This window comes from Haliotis rubra, unplaced genomic scaffold (assembly GCF_003918875.1).
Source record: "Haliotis rubra isolate DU_JTF1 unplaced genomic scaffold, ASM391887v1 Scf803, whole genome shotgun sequence".
In the NCBI taxonomy this organism is placed as follows: domain Eukaryota; kingdom Metazoa; phylum Mollusca; class Gastropoda; order Lepetellida; family Haliotidae; genus Haliotis; species Haliotis rubra.
Genome location: NW_025767528.1, coordinates 297,251 through 319,817, shown reverse-complemented (window position 1 = coordinate 319,817; position 22,567 = coordinate 297,251). Strand labels below are relative to the sequence as shown.

The window sequence follows — 22,567 nt, the reverse complement described above, 5'->3', positions numbered from 1 at the left end:
TATGATTATTATTTAGGGATAAGACATCTAAGTTGCGAATTTGTACAAATACGAAAGATTTTAACCAGCTGGCAACTGTGTATAACAAAGAGTACCCTACCTAGTTTTGTTATATAGTCAGACAGTATGTTTACAGTAAAATCCTGCAAATATTCAATGAAATCCTGCAAATCTTCAGTGAAATCCTGCTAATTTCCTGCAAATCTTCAGTGAAATCCTACTTATTTCCTGCCTTTAAGCAATAAAATCCTGCTAATTTCCTGCTCATATGTAGTGAAATCCTGCAAATTCAGTGTTAACTGTACTAACCCCCATGAAAATTTGATGATCTGTCGTGAAATCCAGAACAGTGAAATCATTGAAAACCACATGTCCCATCAACGACCCAAAGTGTGTAGTTACATCTACATCATTTTAATTGCCAGAATGAAAGCTTTCCAGATTATCAGGGTTCAAATTAATAAGATTCCCTGAATGCTCCCCTGCCCACATAACCTGTGATGATTAAAAGTGCTGTGGCTGAAACCACCATCTGTACTGACTTGTTCCAACTGTAACCATAGAAACGGGTTGAAACTGTTGTTGTCTGTTTCTTGGTTTGATCAACGCTCGAACACTGTTCTATCACAAATGCTTACAGTCTGCAGTAATCACTTCACAGCTTTCACAGAACGTGATCCAACAGACCGTGATTCAATAGACCTTGATCCTACAGACTTCGATCCAATAGACCATGATCCTACAGACCGTGATCCAACAGACCATGATCTTACAGCCTTCAATCCAATAGACCATGATCCTACAGACCTCGATCTAACAGACCATGATCTTACAGACCGTGATCCAATATACCATGATCCTACAGACCATGATCTTACAGACTTCGATCCAATAGACCATGATCCTACAGACCTCGATCTAACAGACCATGATCTTACAGACCACGATCCAATAGACCATGATCCTACAGACCGTGATCCAACAGACCACGATCCAACAGACCATGATCTACAGACCATGATCCAACAGACCATGATCTTACAGCCTTCAATCCAATAGACCATGATCCTACAGACCTCGATCTAACAGACCATGATCTTACAGACCACGATCCAATAGACCATGATCCTACAGACCTCGATCCAACAGACCGTTGATGCTCCTTTAGAGGGTGACATTCCTGGAAGTGATACTTTTGGATCACATATCAGCCCATTTTCACTTGTGATTCCAAATCTGGATCATTGATCCATTTTTTGTTTTGTGACTTGTGAAGTGATGATCCATTAGGATCCTGTTCAAAATATACACAATAGGTTCCTGGTGAAAGAATCGACTACTGTAGCTCGGAGTCAACTGGTTGCCATCCTGAACTGAAATCTTGAAATATTTCAAACAGAACAGGAAGATAGTTTGTCGAGTAACAAATCCAACATTTCATCTTCAGTGTTTTCAGTGTCAGATGTAAATTTGTCTCTATACATGACATGACTCCCAACAATAGCCCGACCATGCTATTTCCTAGATAATCAACACAGTTATCTCCTCATATCCTCTTGAGGAATCCTAGATGGAGCTGCTCAGGCACCTCGATGGTTTCCATGGCGATGGAGGATGGGTTGAAGGGGGAAGGTGACGGGGTAGGAGAACTTGGTCTCCATGAGGAGAGTGTTGGTGGTACCTTCTCGGGACCGGAGCTTCTCCTGGATCTTCCTGATGAAGGAGATTGGCACTCGTTCCTCGAACTCGTCCACCGGCGTGTACAGGTTCAGGATCTTCACGATCTACAAACAGACGCGGTGAACAAAGATTACAATTGCCGTTTAGGATCTTCACGATCTACAAACACACACGGTGAATAAAGATTACAATTGCCATTCAGGATCTTCACAATCTACAAGCACAAATTACCATTCCGGTCAGGATCTTCACGATCTACAAGCACACACGGTGAATAAAGATTAAAAGTGCGGTTCAGGATCTACACGATCTACAAACACACACGGTGAATAAAGTGAGGAATATTGCTGTTATCTGCAGTTCTACAGAACTCGTCCACGGGTGTGCACAGGTCCAGGATCTTACTAATCCACAAACACACCACTGAAATGGTGGATCAAGCGTTGTATTAAGAGTGAGCTATATTGCTATTTTCTGCACTTTTACAATAAATTTATCTTTCTGCAGTAAATACATTGCTCGGCAACGCCTTAGCATTGTGATGTGTCCTGTGGGGTTGCTCTAGCATTACTAGAGAACCAGTATAGCCAGGGTCAGATAAACAAGTGAGGGATATTATGAACATTGTGACTTGGTGCCTGGATATGATGTCATTGATTAAGCCATGTCATCGAGCCCAATGACTTCATCCAGTAATAACATCGAACAACAAACGTAGTTTGCTTGGGACCTTTTGTTACCCAGAATCACAGCAGTACAAGAAACGCAGGGGTAATGATACAATGCTTTGACCGTGCTTTGGCTATGACCAGAGTCATAAATACTCCCATTTTTTTATTACTGGGAATTGACTTACCTGTGGAAGTGTGAGTTTGGAGCACATCTCACACACGCTCTCAACATCGGCGTCGGTCTTCCTAGCCTGCAACAGCTGCGACGCCTGGATGACGGTGTCCAGCGTGCCTGTAGCGCCAGACTCGTGCAGCTTGTTGTCTCGCAGCCACTGTTCCAGGTGGCTGATGTTGTACCTGTAGCATCACACACAAACAGGTGAGGTCATGGGTTCAAGGTCAGTGCACTCTATGGAAGTGCATGAATGCAAGAGTTAGTGTGTGAGCCAGTGACCAAGTGTAAGAGTACTTCTGTGTTGTTGTTTTTTTGTTTAACACTGCACACTGCAAAATTCCAGCTATATGGCAGTCATCTGTATCAAATATAGACCAGGCAATCCAGTGATCAACGTCATGAGCATTGATCTACACAGACGGGATATGATGGCACGTGTCAACCAAGGCAACGAGCCTCACCACCCGATGCTGTTAGTCGCCTCTTACAAGCATGGGTTGCTAAAGACCAATTCTAACCCTGATCTTCGCAGGTTGTACATTTGTGTGCTGAGATATATAAAATGCGAGATATATAAAATGCTAGATATTTTGTTGCAGTTTCACACTATCCCACGCAGATACATTATAGTTACCTGATGTGCCATTGTTTCATTTCCTTGTCCCCGTAGGACAGGAAGACAACTCACCTGATCTGCATGCCCTTGGACCAGTTACACATATCTTTCCTCAGCAGGAGGTTGTTGAGTGCTCCAGCACAGATGAAGTAGTAGAGCTGGAACACAGATATATCATCATCATCATCATCATCATCATCACCATCACAATCATCATCGCCTGCATCAATAACACCATTAACACCTTATCATAATTATCTTTATTATTTGGGCATCATCATCATCATCAATGCTTGAAGTCTGTCACAGGCATTTAGCAAGAGACAAATGACTTCAGAACATCACATAATCACATACTGAAATCATTAAATTAGTCTGACCATGGTGACAGCCGAACAGAAATAAAACTCGTTTTGGGGGGGACCTATCACTCAGCAGTATTCTATTTAAATGACTGCAACAAAGTCTGAAGCTGACAAACCTGCAGGGTATGAAACTCAGCCCGACCACAGGGCGGGTTAGATGTAAAACTTGCCAGCCCTGACCAAAACTGACCTGCCCACAAAATATCTTCACATACCAGTACATGTCTAAATTTTAACCCGACCGTCGGGCAGGAGAATTAGAGAATCTGGCAGTCCGTGTTGAAAATAACCCGTCCTGGGCGGTCAGACAGGCAGGTATTTCGAACGCTGAATCCAGTGAATGATACAAAGATCCCCGCTATCAGAGTATGATGACTTCCAATCATCTATCTGGTCATGACCATTATGTTGTTGTTGTTATTGATGTCTGACATAAATCTCAAGAATATTGTTCACCTGATTCAATTCTCACCTGTCTGAATATCTGTTTGACAAGCTCAGGGTCGACAGCGTGCTGTGTCACTATCCTCATGAAGCTGTTCAACTGTTAACAAGAATAATTGATGGAATAAAATGGTCAGCAAGTTTCTGTATTCTGTGAGTGAGTTGTGTCTTAAGCGTTAGGCACCACAACTTCGGTAAGTCTATATCTAAGTGAGAGAGTTTTGAACAGTTCAGCGCCAATCTCAATAAGACTTAGTAATGATTTAAGTAATCTGCGCCACAACTGTGGCAAGTCTATAATCTAAGTAAGAGAGTTTTTAACAGTTCAGCGTTAATCTCAATAAGACTTAGTAATGATTTAAGTAATCTGCGCCACAACTGTGCCAAGTCTATATCTAAGTAAGAGAGTTTTTAACAGTTCAGCGCCAATCTCAATAAGACGAAGTAATGATTTAAGTAATTTCCGCCATAACTGTGCCAAGTCTTTATGTAAGTAAGAGAGTTCTGAACAGTTCAGCGCCAATCTCAATAAGACTTAGTAATGATTTAAGTAATCTGCGCCACAACTGTGCCAAGTCTATATCTAAGTAAGAGAGTTCTGAACAGTTCAGCGCCAATCTCAATAAGACTTAGTAATGATTTAAGTAATCTGCGCCACAACTGTGGCAAGTCTATATCTAAGTAAGAGAGTTTTGAACAGTTCAGCGCCAATCTCAATAAGACGAAGTAATGATTAACGTCCTGCTTCTTGTGCTGAAATAACGCATGAATGCTCTCACCGATCTCATGAGTGAGTCCAGGGAGTACACCTTGCTGTCATCGTCGTCAGGATCCCGGGCAGTGCTGCTGCTGCGGCCGCGGAGACCAGAGGGTTTACTGGCCGTCAGACCTGCGATAGCTTCATGCTCCAACACAGCAGGCACTGGAACAAACACATGGAGGGGTCATCGCAGGATGTGTCTGAGTAAAACTAGCACAAGCACCACACATCACTGACTCACAAAAACTGACAGACTCACACAGCGTAATACATATACACTCGGGTAACCTTGATTCGTGGATGTAAGGGAAGTGCAGCAAAAATCACTGATTACTTTATTCATTGGTTCAGCAAACTGAAAATGCCTAATATTCCACTTGTGAATGAAACGTTTGTTTGCAAACCCATTTGCAATCATGACCCATTCATGTGCCACAAAATGTGACGTCACCTTGTTTCGTGGATTATGTAGTTGCTTACAATATGTCACTATGTACGACAGCCCATTGCAGTAAGTGATAAGGTTGGTGATAACGGTATGTTTTTTACTTGACATTTTGTAAAAAATATAATTTGGCATAAGTTATCTTGGGCTATTTATCTCAGTGCTAGAAAATTAGACTTATTGTATTTACGTGTGATTCGGAACATTTTTGTCAGCGAGGCGTGGCACTGTGTGTACATCAAAAGTACTGCTTCGTTAAGTCATACGAGACTTAATTTACGATATAGCTTGATAATTACCGTGATCCACGAATCAAGATTATCTACGAGGTTACGATTCTGTGTAGACTAACACAGTGTCACATGGACTTCTTCACTCACATAGACTCACACTAATTCACACAAATGCACATACATTGACTAAGACTCACACAGCGTTATACACACAAACACTCAGATTCATTCAGTCTCACACTCACATAGACTCACACAGACTCACATGTTTACTCATGCAATAAGTATCACAAAAAGACTTAAACACTCACATGCACTCAAATAGACTCACATAAACTCACACAGACCTCAACATTCCTATAGATTAACACATGTGAATACTGACACACACAGATTCATGTAATCTCCAAAAGACTCACACTCACTCATATGCACACACTCACAAGACTCACACACTCACACAGACTCACCTATGTTAGGTTGTATCATCTCCTGCATGACCTTGATGAGGCCCTGGTACACCCACACCGCCAGGTCGCTGAACACCTGCCTGTACTCCGACAGGTCAAAGTTGCGGAGACACTGCTCGTTCTGCTTGGGGGTGTTCTCCGCCTGGAAGGTCTTCTCACCGCTGTACTGCTTGAGTGTGTGGAGTAGGCGGCACGTGTTTGCCAGCCACATTGTACACCGCTCTATGTCGTCAGGGTGTTTCTGTCAACAACAGAGTGAATGAATGAATGAGTGAGTAAGTGAGTGTGTGTGGAGTAGGCAACACATGTTATCGTACACCGCTCAATGTCATCAGGGTGTTTCTGTCAACAAAAGAGTGAGTGAGTGAGTGAGTGAGTGAGTGTGTGGAGTAGGCGGCACATGTTATCGTATTAATCATTACATAGCTCAATGTCATCAGGGTGTTTCTGTCAACAAAAGAGTGAGTGAGTGAGTAGGCGGCACATGTTATCATTACACGCCTCAATGTCATCAGGGTGTTTCTGTCAACAAAAGAGTGAGTGAGTGTGGAGTGTGTGGCAGCACGTGTTATCGCATTACCGCCAATGTCATCAGGGTGTTTCTGTCAACAAAAGAGTCATCGTTATCGCAGGGGGTGTTTCTGTCGACAAAAGAGTGAGTGAGTAAGTGAGTGTGTGTGTATAGGAAGCATCGCGTGTTATCGTGCATAGCTGTCATCAGGGTGTTTCTGTCAACAAAAGAGTGAGTGAGTGAGTGAGTGTGTGGAGTAGGCGGCACGTGTTATCGTACACCGCTCAATGTCATCAGGGTGTTTCTGTCAACAAAAGAGTGAGTGAGTGAGTGAGTGAGTGAGTGTGTGGAGTAGGCGGCACATGTTATCGTACACCGCTCAATGTCATCAGGGTGTTTCTGTCAACAAAAGAGTGAGTGAGTGAGTGAGTGAGTGTGTGAGTAGGCGGCACATGTTATCGTACACCGCTCAATGTCATCAGGGTGTTTCTGTCAACAGGAGAGTGAGTGTGAGTGAGTGTGTGGAGTAGGGCGTTATGTTATCGCATTAACCGCTCAATGTCATCAGGGTGTTTCTGTCAACAAAGAGTGAGTGAGTGAGTGAGTGTGTGGAGTAAGGCTGCGTGTTATCGTGCACACAGCTCAATGTCATCAGGGTGTTTCTGTCAACAAAAGAGTGAGTGAGTAAGTGAGTGTGTGGTGGAGTAGGCTGCCACGTGTTATCGCATGCAACGCTCAATGTCATCAGGGTGTTTCTGTCAACAAAAGAGTGAGTGAGTAAGTGAGTGTGTGGAGTAAGGCTTCACGCGATGTTATCGCATACACCGCTCAATGTCATCAGGGTGTTTCTGTCAACAAAAGAGTGAGTGAGTGAGTGAGTGAGTGTGTGGAGTAGGCGGCACATGTTATCGTACACCGCTCAATGTCATCAGGGTGTTTCTGTCAACAAAAGAGTGAGTGAGTAAGTGAGTGTGTGGAGTAGGCGGCACGTGTTATCGTACACCGCTCAATGTCATCAGGGTGTTTCTGTCAACAAAAGAGTGAGTGAGTGAGTGAGTGTGTGTGTGGAGAGGCGGCACGTGTTATCGTGCAATCATCAATGTCATCAGGGTGTTTCTGTCAACAAAAAGAGTGAGTGAGTGAGTGAGTAAGTGAGTGTGGAGTAAGCTGCACTTGTTATCGCATGCACCGCTCAATGTCATCAGGGTGTTTCTGTCAACAAAAGAGTGAGTGAGTGAGTGAGTGAGTGTGTGGAGTAGGCAGCGCGTGTGTTACACTCGCTCAATGTCATCAACCTGCCAACAAAAGAGTGAGTGAATGTCATCAGGGCTCAATGTTCAGGTTGTTTCTGTCAACAAAAGAGTGAGTGAGTGTGTGGAGTAGGCGGCATGTGTTATCGTACACCGCTCAATGTCATCAGGGTGTTTCTGTCAACAAAAGAGTGAGTGAGTGAGTGAGTGGAGTGGATGCGTGTTATCGCAATCGCTCAATGTCATCAGTGTGTTTCTGTCCAGCAAAGAGTGAGTGAGTGAGTGAGTGAGTGAGTGAGTGGAGTAGGCGGCATGTGTTAACCAGCCACATCGTACATCGCTCAATGTGTGTTTCTGTCAACAATACAGTGCCCATCCGGTATAAAAGTGAGTGAGTTGGGTTTACACCACTTTTAGCAATATTCCAGCCATACAATATATCACCATAAATCGCTTCACACATTGGCCCATGGGGACACCGAATCTGGATGACCGTGATGAGCGAACACTTTAACCACTAGGCTACCCCACTGGATCAGGTTATCTATTCATTATTTTGGATTGATACAGTATCAAAACTAATTGATACATCAGAATCGCATACAAAATATCAAGAACTGGTTGTTCCAATGCAGTGACGTAACAAAAGATTTAAGTGAGGCAACTGGTCCACCACTGCCTGAGTTCCAGTCAGAACTGGCATCGTGAGGCATGTTTACCTTGACCACCTTCTTGATGCTGTTGATAGTGCCCGTGAGCATGGAGCGGACCTTCTCGTCGTCGTTGGTGTAGTCGGTGTGACGCACGCACATGAACAGGATGTACGCCGGGAGGCCAGGAATCTGGCCAGATGAGAACTTGGCCCGTAAGTCTGCAAAGTAGATAGGAATCATTATCAGTACACTCATCATTGTCATCACTGGCATTATCATCCTCATCCTCCTCATCATTATCATCGTCATTAATATCAACATCATCATTGTCATCATTATTGTCATCGCCGTTATCATCATCATCATCATTAATATCAACTTCATCGTCGTCATTATCATCATTGTCATCGCCTTTATCATCAGTCATCGTCATTATCATCCTTGTCATCATCATCATTATCATCGTCATTAATATCATCATCATCATCATCATCGTCATTATCATCGCTTGAAATGGGAAACAGAGACTTTGCAAGAGACAATGACATTTGTTTAATCCTTCTCTGACTTAATGACTGAGGACACTATTTTATCTATGATTTTATTCATCATTCCCATTTTTTTCATAATCACTCAAAACATCCACCAGAGCGATCCCAAGCCATTAGAATTTAAAGACTACATTTGTTAACGAAATTATTTTTATAGTCCTCCCCCGACTCCTCCTCACCAAGTATAAGGTTCTTCAACAGGGCGCCCTCGTCTTCCTTCTTGTATTCCAGCATGCCAAGGAATATCCTTTGTCTGTGTTTCACCGTCGCCAGGGCGCCATTGGCGCTGCTCCTCTCCTCCTGCTCCAGCTCTGCCTGAATCTCTGCAGCTGTCAACAACATCAACATTAATGAGTGAGTGAATGAGTTTGGTTTTCCGCCACTTCTAGCAGTACAGCACTGCAAATCATACATTGTACTAATGTGGGGAATCGAACCCTGATCGAACGCTTTAACCACTGGGCTACACCACCGCCACCTTAATGGATTGATACAGTTATAACAATGTTACAGTCATCACACAGCAATACCATGACAGCGTTTATGTCAAAGGAGCCTTGTTAACCCCAGTGTCATAGTGAGTGAAGGAGTGAGTTTAGGTTTACGCCACTCTCAGCAATATTACAGCTATATGGCGGCGGTCTGTAAATAATCGAGTTTGGACCAGACAATCCAGGGATCAACAACATGAACATTGATCTACACAATTAGGATACGATGACATGTGTCAACCCAGTCAACGAGCCTGGCCACCAGATCCTGTCAGTCGCCTCTTACGACAAGCATTTGTTACTGAAGATCAATTCTAACCTGGACCTTCACGGGTCCAAGTGTCATAACTTTGAACATATGAGACACATATGAGATACAATGTTGCATGTCACAAAATGATAATAACACACACACAAGGTCATCAGAGGGAAATAACTTTCAGCTAAATCGCTGCACTAGGATGTGATGGAGATTAATTAGCATGCACTGTCATTGCAAGGTTTTTTATTAATGGTATAAATATAGGGCCTTTTTAGGGCATATCACTGCAATTAGGGCCTTTTCAAAGCTAAAACAAATTGAGAGCCTTTTTGAACCCAGATGACAGATTAACTATAGCCAAATCAAGTAACTGGGTGACCTCAAACCTCTTACACAAACATGTTCAGAAAATATCATCTATCCCTGTTTTTATTAGAAAACTGGAATTTTTAAAAACAAAAATTTCATTTGGTATACATGTACATCACTTCCATATAAACACACTTAAGTGAGTGAGTGAGTGAGTGAGGTTTTATGTCACTTTTAGCAATATTACAGCAATATTGTGGATGGAGACACCAGAAATGGGCTTCACACATTGTACCCATGTGGGGAATCGAACCCAGGTCATCGGCTTGTTAAGCGAATGCTTTAACAATTAGGCTACACCACTACCCCTAACACATTTAAGAACCAAGAAAATAACATTGTATTTGTACACTTGACTATGAAACATGTGTCTTGATTGAAATAAACAGCACAGGTCTACTACTACATATATCACACATGCAGCCAGGTTTATGTGACAGTCGTATAACACACCTGGAGATTGAATATATCACATATGTGACAGGTGTTTTACATCTCTGTTGTGGCACGGTCAATATAAACATTGTTTCTCTATTGACGATCATGCAAAAAGTCTCCGTTACAACTGACACATCAATATTAAAAAGACATAAGTATATTATTCATTGTTTCTGGGACATCATATCAGCAGATTCAGAATCAGATTGAAAACATGAAACAGTTTCGTTTGTTAGCTGTTTAACGCCGCATTCAGCAATATTTCAGCTATATTGCATCAGGCTGTTAATAATCAAGTCTGGGCCAGACAATCCAGTGATCGACAGCATGAGCATCAATCTATGCAATTGGGAACCGATGTGTCAACCAAGTCAGCGAGCCTGACCACCTGATCCTGTTAGTCGCCTCTTACAACAAGCATCGGTTGCTGAAGATCAAATATAACCCGGATCTTCATGAGGTAATTTATTTCATGTCATCTTAAAAATAAACCTTGCAATCTAGAGGATACACACATACTACGACGGCATGCATTTCAAACCAAATTTGTGATAATCTAAATAACTCATAACACCAGCGGCTTAAAGGTTTTATCACAAAAAATTCAAAACAAACGCTAATAATTTCCACAAATATTCATAACAACATCTACTAAAGAATTTTACCACAAAATCTTCAAACCAAATTTCAAATTTCTAGAAATAATAACTTTCACACAAAGGGGTGAACAGGAAACATGTCTATTCACAAACAATAATGCAACCTTCACCCCTAGAACACAAATGGAACCACTTCTGCTTTCATGTGGAGCAAACCATTGTGAGAATGAGGGGTGAAAATGTGACTTGACAACACGATCTTACCAGATGTAGGACTGAGAGAGATGGAGGATGAGATTGTGAGGGAGCGATGCAAATGTCCTATGTCAGCAGTAAATGAAGGGAGAGCACTCTTGTTATACTGTACCACGATCCAAACTCAGCCATAAAAGGCCATCGTAATTTGTCAAAATTCAGCCTTGGGTTGTTATGCAGCAGCTACATGCCTTCACTTCTCCAACTTTTCATTGAAAGGCAGAGCTCCAGATAAGATTTAGCTCATGTGGGTACTGTACCCACTGTATTCTTTTGGAGTGGGTATTATGAATGTTGAGTGGGTATTTCATTTTCCGTTACCCACTGCTTTCAAATATGTGCTTATTTCAGCCATTGAGTAAGTTTACTAAGCAGGTATGTTCTGCCTTATGTCATACCTAATCAAAACCAACTTTAATATAATGGAAATGATTTCATAAAAAATCACTCATCCTGTACTGACAGTACAACACTTGTCCTATACTAACAATACAACTTGATAGCAGTCGATGTCTTTTTCACTACGCAAGCGATTTTTATAAATATATTCTGTACGCATTTGTTTTAAACTTTTTGCGTATCTAACATTTTAAATGCGTAATTGGTACGCAACAATTATTTTTTCAATGAGTAATTGGAAATTTTCTATGTATATTTTACCTGGATACGCAGCTTATCTGGGCCTCTGGAAAGGGCAGGGTTTCACAAAGACCCACTTTAGCAAAATTTACATGAAGTCTTAATGTTATCATCGTAAAACGTATGGAATAATTAGTATAATGTTTATGACACCTGTGGAAAAAGGTGACAAAAAGACATTTTGCCTTTATTTTATTCAAACTCTTTTATTTGTATTTCACCTTGGACAATTGACTTTCCTTTGCATGTGTTTGTGATGAATGAACAGTTTATCTTTCTCTACCACCTGGTATCCATCCTATATGACAGTAATTCACAATCACACACTTGCGATATAGTTGTGTAACAGTCGATGAATTCTTATTTCACATGTGATTTCGTATCATTATGATTTCGTATATTATAATTTTTGTGTCTTTTCTTACACAAGTCAGAATGACTTAAGTGAACTAAACAGAGAGTGAGTGAGCACAGTTTTATGCCAATTTGAGCAATATTAGGGACTGTTCATAATTTATGGCTGGGGGAGTGGGGTTTTTTTTTCGAGAAGCATATACAATGTGAATCACACCCTCCATCCCCCTAAAATTTATGTACAAACTAAGTGACGGCACCCTGCATGTCATGTACAAAGGTTTTTTTCTACAAATCCACAAAATTGATAACCCCCACTACCTCCCCAGAACAAAATGGGCTCCCCAAAAAAAATATTTTTTTTTTTTTTTAAAAATCATCATCACCTCCAGCCATAAATCATGAACGGTCCCTTACAGCAGGGGACACCCGAAATGATCTCCACACGCAGTACTGACGTGGAGAATCGGCATGACAGGGCAATTCTATCACCACAAGGCTACCCAACTACCCCTGAGCTAAAAGAGATGGGACTTTATTTTACTCAAACACATACAGTCCATCCTCTTTAAAATCGTAAGAATTTTAACTCTTAGAAAGAACACCTGGATGTTCACAATTTCACGAAGGTAAATAATCCTTGATAACAAATATAACGTGTACAAATCACTTTGAAAACTGTTTACATTTTTATTTTATTTGTTATTTTTACTATACCTGATGGTTTTAGAAAACAAACATGGCGACCCAACAGAGTTCGACTAAGTTTGTATTGTTGGAGTGGGTTATCTCAGTAGTTATGGGTGTTATCACACAGCCCCAGAATCAGACAGGCTTGAAAACAAGCATTACCTTCGCCATCTTTAAGCTTCTTCGAGTACACCTTCAACATCTTCTTCAGTTTCCTGATCTGGTCGGACTGCTTGTCAATCATCTCACGAAGATCCTACAAGGTCAAAGGTCAAGGTCAAGTTCACACACATTTCATGTTCTGGACTAAACTTTGTAGTCTTTAGTTACTAACCATGAATTGTTGTGAATTGAAACATGCATTGTTTTGCCTTAATCAGCTATTGCTATGCATTAATCAGCTACCATTATGCCTTAATTAGCTATTGTTGTACCTTCATCAGCTACCATTATGCCTTAATTAGCTATTGTTATGCCTTAACCAGCTATCATTATGCCTTAATCAGCTACTGTTATTCATTAACCATGTGCGGTTATGACTTAATTAGCTATTGTTGTGCGTCAACCAGATTTTGAAGTGTTAAATCGTGTACTTCTATGCATTCATTAGCTGTTATTATGCATTAACCATGCATTGTTATGCCATAATTAGCCATTGTTGTGCCTCAAACATGTCTTGATATGCACTCTGATAGTGACTTGGTATGCTTTAAGCACTGTTACAAGTTCCACAAGTACTGTTCAGTGGGAACCAGCAATCATTATTCATTAACTGTAGTTGTTGCTATTGCTATGTGTTAACCAGCTATTGTCTTGTGTAAATTAACTATTTTCATGCATGAATCAGCTATTGTCATGTGTTTACCAGCCATTGTCATGTGTTTACCAGCCATTGTCATGTATTAATCAGCCATTGTCATATGTTAACCAGCTATTGTCTTGTGTAAATTAACTATTTTCATGCATGAATCAGCTATTGTCATGTGTTAACCAGCCATTGTCATGTGTTAACCAGCCATTGTCATGTATTAATCAGTCATTGTCATGTGTTAACCAGCCATTGTCATGTATTAATCAGTCATTGTCATGTGTTAACCAGCCATTGTCATGTATTAATCAGTCATTGTCATGTGTAAAACAGCCATTGTGATGTGTAAAACAGCTATTGTCATGTATAAACCAGCTATTGTCATGTGTTAACCAGCTATTGTCATGTGTTAACCAGCCATTGTCATGTGTTAACCAGCTATTGTCATGTGTTAACCAGCTATTGTCATGTGTAAATTAACTATTTTCATGCATGAATCAGCTATTGTCATGTGTTAACCAGCCATTGTCATGTGTTAACCAGCCATTGTCATGTGTTAACCAGCTATTGTCATGTGTAAAACAGCCATTGTCATGTGTTAACCAGCCATTGTCATGTGTTAACCAGCTATTGTCATGTGTAAACACCAGCTATTGTCATGTGTAAACCAGCCATTGTCATGTGTTAACCAGTCATTGTCATGTGTTAACCAGCTATTGTCATGTGTAAATTAACTACTTTCATGCATGAATCAGCTATTGTCATGTGTTTACCAGCCATTGTCATGTGTTAACCAGCCATTGTCATGTGTTAACCAGCCATTGTCATGTGCTAACCAGCTATTGTCATGTGTTAACCAGCTATTGTCATGTGCTAACCAGCTATTGTCATGTGCTAACCAGCTATTGTCATGTGTTAACCAGCTATTGTCATGTGTTTACTCACCAAGTTTTCACCAGTGAGTCTTGTAATCTCATGCTGCATCGTCGCCTCAATCCTCGCCTCTGGGCCAAGTGTGAGGTTCTGAAAAAAAAACCCATTCCTCCTTACTACATATTTTCTTCTCTCTCTCCGGTTTGTAAGGAAAATATACTGAGAGAAACAAATAAAGGAACACAAGAAATTTCAAGCGTTCCTTTAATATTTTCCAGTTTTCATCACCAGCTTTGAACAGCGCTGTGGGAGGAAATCTGAGAATAAATAAAGGAACACTGCCATGAAGTGGTGTTCCCTTATTTGTTTCCTTCAGTATATAGCAGAAGGAGAACATCCACTCAAAGTTAGACTGACTGACTGAGTATGGTTTTACGTCACTTTTAGCAATATTCCAGCAACATCACGGCGGGGGACACCAGAAATGGGCTTCACACATTGTACCCATGTGGGGAATTGAACCCGGATCTTCGGTGTGACGAGCCAACGCTTTAACCACTAGGCTACCCCACTGCCCCCCTCAAAGTTAGAGAATAACAAGCCAACATTATGTGAGATTAGTACAAATCATACAATTATCATTAAAATAAATGTCTTTTTCCTCAAAAGTATCAAATGATCAGACCTCTCAAAATACTTTGGTATTTATCTCCATTGGTTTCAGTTTCACATATACAAAATCAAAATGTATAAAAAAGCATGCATTCTGCAGTCCCATGGCACGTCTCAATGAACACTTCAGTATACAGTTAATGATGAGAGAAACAGCCTGTGAAGTAATAAACTAATTTTCTTTACTAGGAAGGAAACAAAATTGTTGTTATTCCCTCCCAAGGCCAGGTCAATTTTATTTTTGCTTTACAGATTTTTGTCCTCAGAAAACCAAAAGGCAGGAGGAAAAAAAAAAATGACCCGTCAAAGTAATATATTCCTTTTAAATACTAAAAGTATTATACTTTTTGCAATTTATGAAGTGTATATGGGGCAAAAAGATCTTTAACAAAAAGTGTTCTTGTAAGTTTACATTTTTGGCCAATAAAAACATAAGGATTTTATTTTTTGAGCAGGGAAAATAAATTAATATTTTTTTTCTTATTCTTGAAAAAATATGACCGGCAGATCTGTGAAAGAAGAAATAACATTGGTCTGGCCTAAATATTGAATTGTGATCCATGACACAAGAAAATATCAGTCAACACAAGAAGTGAACACAACTACACTGACTATACTGAACAGTTCTGGTCCATCTAATGAGTGCTTGTTGTCTAATGCTGCATTCAGGAGTACTCCAGGATCTCAATAAATAGCATCCTCGACAATACGTTACGATAACTCTCCACTATACCCTGGATGCATTTACGACTCAGCCCGATGATTTTATTACATCCCTTAGTTGTCTTTTTATCCAATCAGGTGTCTACGCTGGGAAGTTGAGCGTACCAATCCCAACTCATTTTAGCTTTTTAAATTATCTAACTGATTAAACTTGTCAACACAATAATATATTGTTGCAGATACTGTGAAAGAAGGAGTTCTTGCATATAATTTTTTAAGGTTTCAGACCTGTCAATTTGTCTGTATGTTATCCCCCCAAATCTGAGTCGCACTGTGAACAAACTTTGGCGGTTGCGACCGCTATTTTTGTTGACACTGGCAAGCTCGGTTGTAACGGCGGCTCAGCTGATTGGCTACTGTAAGAATGCGGAGCCAGCAAAGGCCGTAGATGCTGTAGATGCAGGGTATAGTGGAGAGTGATCGTAACGTATACCCTGGACATTATCGAGGATGAATAAATAGTGGGTGAGTGAGTGAGTTTTAGCATTATGCGACTTTTAGCAATATTCCAGCAATATCACGGCGGGGGACACCAGAAATAGGTTTCACACATTGTACCCATGTGGGGAATTGAACCCAGGTTTTCGGCGAGACGAGCAGACACTTTAACCACTAGGCTACCCCACCGCCTCCTCAATAAATAACCTGGACCAGATAATCCAGTGATTGATATAGTGAGCACAATTCCAAAATACACAGTGAATACTGGTACTGAGTATTGACGACTGACTAGGGGTGGAACAACTGATCAAATAGTCAGTCAATCGATTGATCTGGCTTGTGTAAGCCATTATTGACCCAGGAGACTTATCGATATTCGTGAAAAATGAAACATAAAAATCAAATACTCGTAAAACACCAATGTAAACAACATACATGCACGTCTCAACAGGAAGTATCTTCGATTGTTTTGATCATGGTATAACCAGCGCCCGTTTTGTTTGCACAACATTATGATTATGTCCCATATTTGCCCGCAAGAGTGTGTGATTGAGTGAGTATGGTTTTACACCGCTTTTAGCAATATTCCAGCAATATCACGGCGGGGGACACCAGAAATGGGCTTCACACATTGTGAACATGTGTTGCCCACAAGAGTTTTGTGGTTAGGTTTATGATTACAATCGATTAATGATCGGTAATTGAGTTCAGATTATCAGTCTGCATATTGTGAGTGATAATCAGCACTACTACTGACAATAAACACTGAACTTCAAGAAAATAAACCAACATTTGTTATCAAAGCAAAAATATACTTTAACACTGACTTGAACAACGCTCAACTCAAATAAACTGAATCACTGTGACTAACAACATTCTGGAGCATTCTTGTGTCCATTTCTCATCCTTCCATGTCGAATTTTGTATTGGTCCAATACTACATGCTACATTTGCTGATTTGAAACCTCTGATTGACCAATCAGAATAAGATATATTCTGTTACTTCAATGTCTAATCTTATTTGTTGATTTGAAACCTCTAATTGACTAATCAATTAGAATAAGGCATGCTGTGTTACTTCAATGTCTAATCTTATTTTAGTCCATCAGTACACACTACATTTGCTGATTTGAAACCTCTGATTGACCAGTCAGAATAAGATATATTCTATTACTTCAATGTCTTATCTTCTTTTTCAGCTATTACTACACACTACACCTGTTGATTTGAAACCTCTGATTGACCAATCAGAAGAATAAGATATCTTCTATTACTTCAATGTCTTATCTTCTTTTTCAGCTATTACTACACCTGTTGATTTGAAACCTCTGATTGACCAATCAGAATAAGGCATGTTCTGCTACTTCAATGTCTAATCTTGTTTTAGTCCATTAGTACACACTACATTTGCTGATTTGAAACCTCTAATTGACCAATCAGAAGAATAAGATATCTTCTATTACTTCAATGTCTTATCTTCTTTTTCAGCTATTACTACACCTGTTGATTTGAAACCTCTGATTGACCAATCAGAATAAGGCATGTTCTGCTACTTCAATGTCTAATCTTGTTTTAGTCCATTAGTACACACTACACTTGTTGATTTGAAACCTCTAATTGACCAATCAGAAGAATAAGATATCTTCTATTACTTCAATGTCTTATCTTCTTTTCAGTTAATACAACACACTACACGTGTTGATTTAAAACCTCCAAATGATCAATCAGAATAAAGATTTATACAATGTCAAAGCATTGATCTATTACACATGATATCTGCTGACTTGAAACCTCTGATTGACCAATCAGAATAAAGAATAAACCACAGTCATGTTCTAATCATTATGTAGGGCCAGAACAAGCCCTGAAACGTTGTACTCAAGAATAAAAAGAAGATGTAACCCAGGAAAATCTCTATGTTAATCATTATGTACAAAACTAAATTTCATAGTTTGTGATAAAAAAGATCTATCTGCAACAAAACAAAAACTTTTGTAGGACACTTTTGCACACATCAAACACCTCATCATCATCTGTATTTATGCTGTTTATGATAATGATGAAACTGATAAAGTGATAAAGTTGAATTGCCCTTTATTTTGCAGGTTGTTCATTACCTTGAAAAAACCCAAGTATTCTTTATCATATTTTGTTTATGACAAGATCCACCATACTTAAGCAGCTGGATCCCTGACCTTATAGTTTGCAATGCCAATTTTGTGCAGAAAAACTTCCGAAAAAAAAACGGAACACAAAATGCAAAAACACTGAATTCTAAACCAGACTATTCATCAGCAAATCAAATTTAAGTACAACATGGACACAAAATTACTCTCAGACATTGATTCTGAACACATTGAACCCTGAACAAAAATGTCCTTAAAACGAGGAACATAAAGAATTACGGAACACTAACATCAACAATTAACAAGATATACATACACTTGTTATTTCATTCAGCTGCAATTTAAAACAACTTATGTTAGAAATAAAAGCTGAATATTTCAAAACATTAAAACTACAAATGACAGTCCTCACAAGCTCTCTATAAAAAAATGTTACGATCTCTTTATACCATTTTTATGTCTTTAAATAACCATAACAAATGAGTATTCAAAAGAGAGCATTCTTTTTCTGCCAAAAATGAATAACCACACATTAGTTAAATATTTCATATTCAAAAATATTTTTAAAATATATTCCAATGCATACCTGTCCAATGAGTTTCTGTTGTCGGTCATTCTCTTTCTTCAGCTCCTTGATTTCAATTTGTAAATCGTCCTCCTTCTTTCTGAAGTCTTTCTCGGTCTTGTCTAATTGTGTCTGAAGTAACCTGGTAGGACACAAAGTTTGGAATGAGAAAACAAATTCCACATCACATTGTGACATTCAGTTTACAGAAAATGCAAAACCTTTTCAAAGGATCATAGTGAAAGCTTGTAAGTCTCGACCTCGTTAGCAAAAAAACCATTATGGGCAATTAAACACGTCTGCACATACACAAAGGAAGGTAACGATTTGCCATTAACACAGAAATCCCGGCTAATTTAATTAAAAAATAGAAAAGGTGTAAGAATAATGAAACTTCATCGTATACACATTGAACTATTGAATACATTTTTTTTTTTAAATGACATATTTTCAAGATCATAATAAGTATAATGAATAAAAGACATTGTGACATTCTGAAACGAATAGAAATAGGTTAGTAATGTATAAGGTTAAAACATCATGTTCAAATATTCACCAAAAAATATATTAAGATACACAGAAAATAGGAAATATTTCATGTTCAATACTGTGATCCAACAAAGCCACAGGATTCTTGCTGTCACCAAAAACCAAAAGCTGGCCATCAAGAGGAATAATATACAGGCCTGAAAATTCAAAATTGTTATGCAATTTCACAGAGTGAAACAATATCAGCTACCATTAAATAACTATAAACATAAATCAGATAAACCATCAATTAACATGTCAAACACAACCTGGTTTCTGAAACAGAAAAAAACCCATTTATACATGAGTATATTCTTTTTAAAATACTAGTTGTGGGTATTCATTTTGAAGAATTTTTCTTCCTCTTTCAAAAGAATACCCACAGTAGTAACTTTTTTGCCCAAAAAATGAACTAAATTATTCAGAGCTTACAAGTTCTCCACTTCCATGCATCAGTATGAAAGGTTGTATCATGATGTAGATAGCCCCTCAACAGGGAGACTAAGCCACATCAATGCCTCAGTTGCCCATTAGCACATTGTTCAACACACTGGAAAGACGAAAAATGTTTTTCTCACGAGAAAGTATCACTTATTTCCTAAGGATCTCAATTGGGGTTTACCATCAAATCCAAGGCTAATCCCCGATTCAGCTGTTATTGAAAGTGTTACAATTATAACCCAGGTTAGTACCTTTATGGATATTTTTGTGTATAACTTGTTTATTCATCTTTTGCACTTACACGGTTTTGCATAACAATATATCCAAGAGAATAAAACATGACAGTTTGACCAGACCTTAGTGAAGTAATCTCTGTTAGAATTAATGACAGAGGTTACTTGATTAACTTGTAAAATTCAGTCAGCTCCTTCTGCATGAATTAAAATGCTGGTGGGTAGTTATCATTTCTAAAGTTGAAAATGATTAGGTTTTACAAAATTATGATAAGGTTTATAGGATTGTTATTTTTCGATAAATAACCCAAAATAACTTTTTCTTTCTCTTTGTCTTCATAATTTGAAAGAGTGAGTGAGTGAGAGAGTTTAGTTTTACGCCACACTCAGCAATATTCTAGCTACACGGTGGCGGTCTATAAATAATCAAGTCTGGACCAGACAATCCAGTGAACAGCATGAGCATCTATGATGCAATTGGGATACGATGACATTTTGACAGATTGAGGGTGAATCATTTGGGTTTAATGTTGCTTTTAATAACAATAGAATTGGTAACGATGTTGATAAGAGAGAAACATTATTGTGGCTAACTGGGATTTGAAAAAAACAATCATGGGTTCTTGGTGTACCTGATGGGACTCAACTCCGCACAGGTCTGAGACGCTTACCACTTTGGAGGTCTACAGGGGCAGGGGTGTGGTGTTGATCAACCTAGAAACATTATAGGGGGAACCAGGATTCGAACCAACATTCATGGGTTCTTGGTGCATGTGCCTGATGGGACTCAACTCTGCACAGTGAATGGAGTGGTGTGGTGTGGTGTGGTGGTGTCTTGTGTGGTGGTGTCTTGTATGGCGTGGCGTGGCGTGGCATGGCATGGCATGGTATGGTGTGGCGTGGTGTGCAGTTGTATATTATGGAGTAATGTAGTGAAGTGCAGAGTGGTACAGTGTGTGGTGTGGTAGTGTCGTGGTGTGGGTGTGGATGTGGGTCTTGTGTGGCATGGCATGCTGGTGTGGGTGTGGCATGGCATGGCAGTATGGGCGTGGCGTGATGTGACGTGAAGAGACTTGGCATGGCATGGCGTGGCTTGCAGCTGGGCAGTGCAGTGTAGTGTAGTGAAGTGCAGAGTGCCGGTGCATCTGTACTTGAGCAGAACACTGCCGGCACGTCAAACAACACAGTCAACAGCTAGAGTAATACAAGCCAAGTGTGTTGAGAAGTTTGGTATTCAATACTTTGTTGTCAACACGAAACCAGCAGCGAAGGATGCTAACAGGGGCATTTTTTCTCATGCCATCAAATATTGACTTGTCCAGTTGTGTAAACAGATGCCCTCTCATCCATGTAGCCGTGACTATTTGCAGGTCTCATTCTCACGATCTGGATGATAAATATGGGGGCAGGTCATACGTCAAGTGCTATAGCAGCCCGATACTTCTCCATGATAAATATGTCGCAACTTGGCACCAGATTAACAAGAATTTCCATTCTTTGTTACTCGCACAAAGAAATCTGGATGGCTAAAATATTATTGTAGTTTTATCTATTATCATAATCATCACTTCCTTGTTATTTACATCATTGTTCATCATCATCATCACCATCATCATCATCATCATCATCATCATCATCATCATCAGCAGCAGCAGCAGCAGCAGCAGCAGCAGCAGCACCACCACCACCACCACTTTTTAACGTCATCATTATTTTCATAATTACAATTCATTATTTTTACAGGATGATGATGATAATAATCATGATGATAATCAACATCATCATCATAGGCATTGTTCAGAACTGATATGAAAGTCATAATTACGATTTCCTTGTCCTAGTAAAGGTACAAGAGAAAGGCAGAATTCCCTAGATTCAAATACCGGGTACTGCAGGAAAACCTTAATGTCCCACTGTTACCTTCATTAAGCACACCGCCATATTGCTGGAATATTGCTGAGTGCGGCGTCAAACTAAACTCACTCACTCACTCATTAAGCACAAACATTAAAAATGACCATCATAATTTTCAAGAGAAATGGCTGTATTTATTGAATACTCGACAATAATTTCATCAGAAATGTCAGCTCAATTCTGAAATCATATCCTGTAAGGTAATTGGAAACCCAAATATTTCCTCAATAACCTAAAGCAGTGTTTGAGACATGACTGTAGACAGAATGTGTGATAATGGGTTCAGTGCTTGCATCCATCCCCCTTGTATTGTCCATGTATA

General features: G+C 39.6%; 1 protein-coding gene across 1 annotated transcript in view; it reads right to left on the bottom strand.

Moving 5' to 3' along the window:
* Positions 1–398: 398 nt before the first annotated feature.
* The window catches only part of LOC124261674 (unconventional myosin-Va-like), a 164,673-nt gene continuing 142,504 nt past the window's right edge, over positions 399–22,567 (bottom strand). The window contains 13 exon segments of the mRNA XM_046696023.1: positions 399–1,627; positions 1,629–1,784; positions 2,537–2,708; positions 3,215–3,300; positions 3,980–4,051; positions 4,731–4,873; positions 5,860–6,100; positions 8,340–8,491; positions 9,004–9,153; positions 13,084–13,177; positions 14,675–14,752; positions 18,881–18,898; positions 19,151–19,271. Of these exon segments, the coding sequence (XP_046551979.1) occupies positions 1,547–1,627; positions 1,629–1,784; positions 2,537–2,708; positions 3,215–3,300; positions 3,980–4,051; positions 4,731–4,873; positions 5,860–6,100; positions 8,340–8,491; positions 9,004–9,153; positions 13,084–13,177; positions 14,675–14,752; positions 18,881–18,898; positions 19,151–19,271 (1,564 nt within the window). The 3' untranslated portion in view covers positions 399–1,546.